Here is a 9,171-nt window from a genome sequence, read left to right on the forward strand (position 1 = left end):
GAGTCATGTGCTGTGCAGGGTGAATCTGATATGCTTGCATGAATCGTGCTGTGTGTGTGTGGATCTTGTACTGTGTGAGTGTGGATGTTTTGTGCTTGCGTGAATCTTGCTGTGTGTGTGTTGAGCTTGTACTGTGCATGTATAAATCACATATGTGTATTTGTGAAAATTGAGACAAATTTAGCTCCATAACTTTCTCACAGTAAATTAATTAATAATATTACTTCTGGTGTTTGTTGCAGAATCCAGAGGCTGGTGCAGCGTTCTTGAGCAGAATCACCTTTAACTGGTTTAACAGGTAAATTGGATACGTAAAATCTGCTGGTGCAACAAATGAACAGGATATCATATAGATAGATAAAATTGGAAAAAATAAACAAAAATGCAAAGCAGCTTGTGAAAATAGCCCTTTTATAATGTACAACAATGGAATGTGCCCTTGGTCCTCAATATAAGGCTGTATCTTGTTCTTCCAGCATGGCATTGAAGGGCTACAAAAAACCCCTGGTTCAGGAGGACATGTGGGATCTGAATGAGGCTGACAACACCACCTACATCAGTCAGCGTTTCAATCAACACATGATGTATGAGTTGGGTCTAGCTCGGATCCGATTACAAAAAAAGCTGAAGAACAGATTGATCAAAAACCAAGGAAAAACAGTGGAAGACGTCCCTCAAAGCAATGGTCTGGGGAAAGGTGTGAGTCGGGATGTACTGATGATGGTGAGAACCTTTAAATACTCCAAAGGACCGCCCTGACTTTTAATTCCAAGATCACTTTATTTTTAGCAATCATCTAAATTTTCTTTTAGGTGTTCTCAATATTTTCCCGTGTTCCTAAAGAATGTACTTACATTTTTTGCAACAGGAGGAAAAGGGAACAAAAGACGATGATAAAAAGAAGAAAAAGGAGAAAAAGAAGAAGGAGAAAACAGATTATCCAAATTCATGGCTGGTTAACACCATTTCCAAAACATTTAAAGGGATTCTGATTGAATCTGCCTTCTACAAACTTGTGCAGGACCTTCTGACTTTTGTCAGTCCTCAACTCCTAAAGTAAGTCACAGTTATAAAAAAATAACCAAATGAATATTTTAGTTTTTCTTGATTGTCTTTTATTTAGCAGCATAGGTGCAACTAAATCAGGTTCCTTTTTCTTAAAACTGAACTTCAGTATGATGTGTACTTACCTTTTATCATGTAAGAATCTCTTCTGTCATAAATAAGATACGCTGTTTTATCTTTATATATAAAACAATGCCTCACACAAACAGGTTTTTTTTGTTTTTAAGATCAGAGCAATTTCGATTCAAAGCTTTTGCAGCTCTGTAGTTTGACCTACTGAATGTCTAAACGTGTAGTTTAACTATTTACTACTCATTGATTTCTCAAAGCATACACTGATAACACTAGGGCAGTGGGAGAAGAAGCATACCCCCTTCCCCAGCATAAGATGATCTAATTGCTCTCTCCAATACATTGTTCATTTTTAATTACCTCACCAAGGAGTTAAAAAAAAAATCATGGCCAGTAAAATAACACAAATATAATTTGTTCACTGGTTATTTTTAACTTCTGTAAATGTCAATTTCAAATGTGCACAGCACTTCAACTGTAATTAGAGTGGGTAATATGGAGATTGCAAGCAGACAAGGCATCAGGTTATTAGTCGGCTATTGATACAAACCAGAAAAGGTTGGTAATTCTGATGGAAGACAACGTGAAACAAACTCTTTTTTTACAAATGCAAATTAAAAAAAAAAAAAAAAATTCTATGGCAAGAGCCTCAAGTTCAGGACAAAACACATCGTGGAGTGGTATTTCATCAAATTTTGTAATCCCTTCTCCCATCACAAAGAGAGGGGAATCCTTCTTGACTATATAAACACAGCTTGTGCATCAAAATTTTATTTAAACTTGCACAGATCAGAAAGGTGGATTATCAAAGGGGCAGTGACAGTGATGGTAGAAGCATTATTCTTTTAAAATAAAAATAAGAGATTCTTTCTTCTATAGCTGATATCCAGTGTGGTTCCATCAATAAATGGCCAGCAAGTTGTCATGGTTTCAGGTATTTGTCTAACCCACATGCAAAACACTTTCAGGAGACAATGCAGTCTTTTAAATGTTTATTTACACAGAAAATAAGTATTACCAAGGTAGTTGACGTTGCCGAAAGCAGGGGAACCAGGAGACTTTGGAAGATGAGATGATTCCGCCTGGGAGGAGTGAGATGTGGTCTAAGTGTTGGGACAGAGGAGGAAGGAGAGTCTTGTGAGCACGGTGGAGGGCGGATCAGGTTTAACTGTAAACTGTGGAGAGGAGTCTGTAGCTGCCAGCCAGTAGATGCACCAAGAGATCACAACTAGTCCGTAGAGAATTGTGGTGTAAGAAGATTGCTCAGGAACAAAATCCAAAGGCTTTATTTTCCTGAAGAGAACAAAGGGGCCTAAAGCAGTGCCCCCCTAACAAGGTGAGAGTAGAGAAACCAGGGAAAACAATGTAAGGACTCAGGAGGGCTAGAAAACCATTTAAGGTTAACACTCTGGCATTGATGTGCTGGTAGCCAACTACTAGTAGTCTTGAGCTGATGAGAAACAGGTGCAGGCAATCAGCAGAGCAGCCCAAGTCTCTCTGTTATTAGATTTTGTTGCCATTATGTTAACTTTGTGTGGCCACCAACCACATTTCAAGGAGTTAATACCAAATTATTTTTAGAGATAAATTACCATAACTAGCTATTTTTTTTAAAGCAACCTTCCAAACATTAATTGTTCTAATAATACAAAAATGTGAAAGGTAGTTAAGGAGCATTATAGAGTTTTCTAATGATACTGCCACCAGTGGCCAGAAAACAGAACTGCAGTCCGCACGCACCTATTTTTTCTACATTTTTCACCTTATATGGAGTTGCCATCGTTGTCTGAGTTGAGCTAGATGGTTGCTACTGATTATCGACAAAATGTATCTAGAATATGATGGGAATACTTTCCCAACACTCAAAGAAATTTTATTAGGGATACTAATCATAGGACATTTGATTTTTGTTTCAATTTTAAACACGTTATTATAAGATCAAGTTCCCAAGAAAAGTATTTGTTGTCAAGCTTTTGTTCTTTGGGCTTTCACATCAAAATAAATAAGATTTGAAATGTGTTTATGCATTTTATCAGGAGCTTTGAAATTAAACAGAACTATTGAACTGGTCTTATTTGTAAAACAGTCTTTTAAGCTTTTGTAGCTCCTCAAATAAAACGGAACACCTCAAGGATTTAAGTATACAAAAAACATAAAGGAAACTCTGTTCAAAGAAAAGAAAATGCAGCTGCCAGAAGGTTTTGGGTAATGCCAGTGATCAGTGATTGAAAGACCTTTTTGCAAAGCAGTCTGGTTGTCCCACATCTATATATATATATATATACATCCATAGCTACGCTGACATAGCCATTCCCGTCATCAGCTATAGTGAATATCACTCACATGCTGTATCATGCACAATCAGGGTCCAGTTTTATTGCTGGAGGAACGAATGCAAAGATAATCAGCTGGCCTGGAGTCCAAGAAACATATAGAATTCAAAATATATTCATAAATTATAGATATAAATCATTTACATGTTTAATATGGGCAAAAGAGGGAAGATATTCTGATGCCACAGTATAACCCACAAAAGATTGGAAAACATCTATAGATGTTGTAGCAACGATGAAGCCATTTTTTACACATATTAAACATGATAGATGCTGTGCTGTTTAGTCATTAGTATCTGAATATCTCAAGGCTCAAGTATTGATGGTAATCTATGACTCCGGAGCCCTTTCAATTAAACATTTACCTCCATCTTTAAGGTTAACGTGGCTTGCTCTTGTGCGTGCACACTATTTTATAAATTGTAATTCTTTTGGGTATACTCCAAAATCTGATGTTTCCGGTACGTAAACACTTAGTATGGACCCTTTGCAAAGTTTTATAAAAAATATATTTCTGTATTTATATCCACAAGGGGGTGCATTTCTTTTAGTGCTTTGATTATGTTGGAAGGGGGATGGGGTTATTTAAGGTCAAGTGTCATTGTGTTCAGGTGTTGCTAAATGAAAAGGGGCAAACGGTTTTCTACTGTGCTTGGTTTCAATTTATGTTGTTTTATTTTGTGGAAATAGAGGAGCTTATGGAAATAAATGGCTTTTAGAATAAGTCCAAGTAAGACCTGCATATTCTTCATTAAAAGGCCAAACCCTACCATTAGAGAACGCAACCAGTAGCCTAAAATATAACATTTTAGCAGCTACAGTCATTATGTAAACAGTAGAGATACTCTATGTTACTTTTCTGGTGGATCTGCCTCAAGTATTTGGTTCTTCAGTGCAGTCAAATTACAAACCTCTTATCTAAACACAATGAAATGTTCTTTAGATCAAAGGAATTAGTCCTGCAGTCTGAGAATCAAACCCCAGCTTAGTCTGTTCATCATTCTGTCCTTGGGCATGACACTTCACCCACATTGCCAACTCATGAAGCTATGCAGTGCAACTCTTCTCGGTTAAAGAAGCTGCCCACATGATATTGTACAAAGGTGGATTTATGCAAATTTGTACTCTTTGATTTTTATTTTTTCTGATGTTTTTTTTTTCTACCTTACATAGGTTGATGATCTCCTTCACCCAGGACAAATCCAGCTATGTCTGGGAAGGATATTTGTATGCAGTGCTGCTGCTGGTGGTGGCTCTTCTGCAATCTTTGACATTGCAGCAATATTTTCAACGATGCTTTGTTTTGGGGATGAAAGTTCGAACTGCTCTCATGGCTGCCGTGTACAAAAAGGTAAAAAAACAAACAAAAGAACTGAAAGCTTGACATATGCTAGGTAGCAAGGTTTTTTTTTTCTTAACATGACCGACATGGGGTTTCAAGAATACTGTGTATAACAGTTTTTTTTTTCACAGAAAGTTCAAACCTGCAAAAAAACAAATAAAAGTTTATTGCTATTTTGATAAGATAGCTAAGAACGCAGAATTATCATTTTTTTCTGGCTGTAGGAAACATTCGTAGCTATAGTAAAAAAAAATGTTTAGCTACTGTAGCTTACAATAAAGTTTTTAAAGGTTATTATCAAGCTATGATCAGCATATCTGTTTAGCAGCTGACTGAAGGAGTGGCTACCACAGCAGAGAGCAGGACTGATTAACCAGCTCATACCAGTTCTTAAAAATGGGTTACTGTACAGACAGCAGAATGTACTAAAAAATACTTTAACTTATCTAGTCTTTATACTAGGAAATGTGTTTTAACCTATGATTATTTTTAGCTGCATCAGAAACAGTTGTTTTTTTTTTTCTATGAACACAATGCTTCATGTTATATATTCCTTTAACTGGTGTTAATTAAGTGATACCATGCTTTTTTTTCCAACTTAATTTTCCTTTTTGTCTTATTCTCTTTTAAAGGCGTTGGTGATGTCCAATGATAACCGTAAAGAGTCAACAGTTGGCGAAACAGTGAACCTCATGTCAGCAGATGCCCAGCGCTTTAACGACGTGACCAACTTTATCCACCTGCTGTGGTCCTGCCCTCTGCAGATCGTTGTTTCCATTGTCTTCCTGTGGATGGAGTTGGGACCTTCAACACTGGCAGGGCTTGCAGTAATGGTTTTGTTGGCGCCAATTAATGGACTGCTGGCTGCCAAGGCCAGAAAAATTCAGGTAAATGTAAAAGAAAAGACAGTTTCATCCGGCCAACCTGCAACACTAAATTAATCTTAGCCAGCTTTGGTATTTTTGAAAATAAGCATCATTTGAGTAGTTTGCCCTGAAACATTATAGTGTGATATATATTTTAGTTTTAATGATTATGTTTTACAGCTAAAGAAAATGTAATTCAGAATATTACATAAGACCAGGATTTAAATAAATATTTAGATCAGAAATAATAATAAGCACAATCAGGGAAGGCTTAAAATTTCAAAGACTTGTAAGGTCCTTCTAATAGAAGGTGGTTGCTGTATGAAGACATAGTAATTAATGTTGAGTGGAGGGTAAATATGTTGTGGGAAAAGACAAACACAATAGAGATGAAGCCATTCTTGATTGAAATGAATTCCAGGATTTCAACATATTTTAGGAAATTTGTAAGGCTTAGTCGGGTAGGGCTTTAAGAGCTAACACACGGAGACATACAAGAAAATGGCTTTAACTGTTAGTCACATTGTTAGGGTCTAGTCTTGATCTTAGACCCAATTTATCAAACCTTTATTTTATAAATGGCTTTGAATGATTGTAGAAACCCTCAACCACTCTACTAGATCGCCGATTTTCATTTTTATCTGAAGTTTTTATTTAAAACCTGAGGTTGATAATGAAATGCATTATATCTCTTTTAAGGTAGAAAACATGAAGTTCAAAGACAAGAGATTGAAGATAATGAATGAAATGCTCAATGGAATAAAGGTAATCCAATTTATCTGTTTCAATGTGAAATAGTTTGACCTTTTTTAGCATTGTACAGCACCTTCCATATACAATTTATCTTATTTATAAAAATGGAATTAGGATTCTGTAACTATTTTCAGATGGTTAGACCGCTTCAACTTCTCTCATTCTCCTTCTTTCTTATTTTTAAAATATAAGATTCTAAAGCTGTTTGCATGGGAGCCATCCTTCCAGACTCAAGTTAAAGATATCAGAGAAAAAGAGTTGAAGGTCATGAAGAGGTTTGCTTATCTCACCTCCGTCTCCACTTTCATCTTCACCTGTGCCCCTGCTTTGGTGAGTCACGTTAGATGTTTAAAAAGTGAGTAATAGACTTTAACTGTGCTTGATATCAATTTTGACTGTACTTGGTTTCCAAACAGGTTTCTCTGGTCACATTTGCTGTATTTGTTGGCGTAAGCTCAGAGAACATATTAACTCCAGAAAAAGCCTTCACTTCAATCTCTTTGTTCAACATCCTTCGATTTCCACTGGCCATGCTGCCTATGCTCATTGCTTCAATTGTGCAGGTAAATAAATGGTGTTAACTGCTGTATCTACACCCATTTAGAGCTGTAATAAAACTCAAATTGCATGTTTCATTCATAATTCAGACAACAGTGTCTAAGAAGAGATTGGAGAAGTTTCTGGGAGGAGATGATCTTGACAGTGACACTGTGCGTCACAACCCAGATGTTGGTAAGTTATCTATCCTGAGATTATATGTGGACCAAATCTGTCTAATTTGTGATTTTGTTTATATGCATTGATCTACTTTTCTCACCTAGACTCTGCTGTCAGCATAACAAAAGGCTCCTTTGCATGGGGAAAAGACTCTGAACCTGTCCTAAAAGAGTAAGTCTGTTGGGTTTACTATGAATTTGTTCCTATGCAGTTAAAACCATAATATATTAAATCAATCAATTTCATTTTGGAGTTCCATTTTTATCTATTTATTGTATGCCAGAATAACAGAGTGTAGTAGGAGTTTTTTTTTTTCTTCTTATAATCTTTTGCTAGATTTGTAGGCCACCTTGCTCACACACACACACACACACACACACACACACACACACACACACATACACACACACACACACACACACACACACACACACATATTTATTTATGATGCTTTTTATGACAGAATATAACCACAAAATTAATTCCCTATTAATGTTTGTATATGTTGGAGTGTATAGAATATTTTTTCTGACTTTGATTTTCAGTGTGTCTCTGGACATTAAGCCGGGTCGACTGGTAGCTGTAGTGGGAGCTGTGGGATCAGGGAAATCCTCACTTGTTTCAGCCCTTCTAGGAGAGCTGCACAGCACTGATGGCTTCATTAACATTCAGGTAGTGATTAATTTCTTGATTAATGTTTGTGGTATTTTAACGGTATGCTTCGAAATGTCTTTTTTTTCTGCAGTTTGTTTATGGCTCACAAAAAGATTCAAGTTTGCAAAAGTGGGTGAGCCAGTCTAATAATTAGGTGTTTCTTTCGCTCTGAAAATCTGTTTACAAAAGTATGCAGAAGTGATATATTTTTAAAAATAGGTCTTGTTAGGTCATCTTGTTCTTACTTTTAAAGCCCAAGAAAACCTGTTTATTACTCTTGGATTGCATATAGTTTTCTATTATGTCTTTAATTTTTATTCAAAAAGGCTTGTGAGAAGGAACTAATTTAAATATCCCAATGACTGGAATTTACAGCTTAGCTAAAAGACTTTTATTTAAATATAAAAGGTTTTAACAGGTCATTCAGATCTTTATGAAAAAAGTGCCTCACAGTTCCTTAAAATACCTAAATTGGTTGACTTCTTAAAGTTTTTAGCTGAGAAAATAAAGACATTCTCTCCATCAGATCCTTGCACTTAAAGGTCCCATATTCTGCAAAATGTACATTATAAACAAATTGTAACGGTCATGTGTGTCCTGCAGCCTGGGTATGATATTCACAAATTAATTGAAAATCTTTCACCTCTATCATCGCCTTTCTTCATTTAGCTAATGTGTGCTAAAAATGCTCTGTTCCCCTTATAATGTCATAATACAGTGAGGAAAATAAGTATTTGACCACCCTGCTATTTTTGCAAGTTCTCCCGCTTAGAAATTATGCAGGAGTCTGAAATTGTCATCGTAGCGGCATTTGCACTGTCAAAAAAACAATCCTGTAAACACAATGCATGATTGTTTAACTATTTATTTGTTTGACACAGCTGCAAATAAGTATTTGAACACCTGAGAAAAGCAATGTTAATATTTGGTAAAGAAGCCTTTGTTTGCCATTAAGGAGGTCAAACGTTTCCTGTAGTTTTTTGGGTTTTTTTTACCAGGTTTTCACACACTGCAGCAGGGATTATGGCCCACTCCTCTACACAGATCTTCTCTAGATCAGTCAGGTTACTGGGCTGTTGCTGAGAAACAGAGTTTGAGCTCCCTCCAAAAATTCTCTTTTGGGTTTAGATCTGTAGACTGGCTAGTCCTCGCCAGAACCTTGATTATGCTTCTTCCAGAGCCACTCATTGATTATCCTGGAAGTGTACTTCAAGTCATTGTCATGTTGGAAGACCCAGCGTTGACACATCTTTGATGTTCTAACTGAGGGAAGGAGGTTGTTCCCCAAAACCTCACAATATATGGCCCCGGTCATCCTCTCCTTAATACAGTCTAGTCGCCCTGTCCCCTGTGGTTCTTCCATTTTCTA

At 36.4% G+C, this 9,171-nt stretch overlaps 1 protein-coding gene across 1 annotated transcript in view; it reads left to right on the forward strand.

Annotated features, from left to right (window-relative positions):
- The window catches only part of abcc2 (ATP binding cassette subfamily C member 2), a 34,403-nt gene that overhangs the window by 7,651 nt on the left and 17,581 nt on the right, over positions 1–9,171 (forward strand). The window contains exons 6-16 of the mRNA XM_015377701.1: positions 243–298; positions 477–723; positions 869–1,056; positions 4,644–4,821; positions 5,445–5,699; positions 6,378–6,443; positions 6,624–6,761; positions 6,848–6,994; positions 7,079–7,163; positions 7,253–7,319; positions 7,694–7,820. Coding sequence (XP_015233187.1) covers positions 243–298; positions 477–723; positions 869–1,056; positions 4,644–4,821; positions 5,445–5,699; positions 6,378–6,443; positions 6,624–6,761; positions 6,848–6,994; positions 7,079–7,163; positions 7,253–7,319; positions 7,694–7,820 — 1,554 coding nt within the window. The remainder of the gene's footprint in view (positions 1–242; positions 299–476; positions 724–868; positions 1,057–4,643; positions 4,822–5,444; positions 5,700–6,377; positions 6,444–6,623; positions 6,762–6,847; positions 6,995–7,078; positions 7,164–7,252; positions 7,320–7,693; positions 7,821–9,171) is intronic.

Source organism: Cyprinodon variegatus, unplaced genomic scaffold (genome assembly GCF_000732505.1).
Source record: "Cyprinodon variegatus isolate N-32 unplaced genomic scaffold, C_variegatus-1.0 Scaffold157, whole genome shotgun sequence".
NCBI lineage: Eukaryota > Metazoa > Chordata > Actinopteri > Cyprinodontiformes > Cyprinodontidae > Cyprinodon > Cyprinodon variegatus.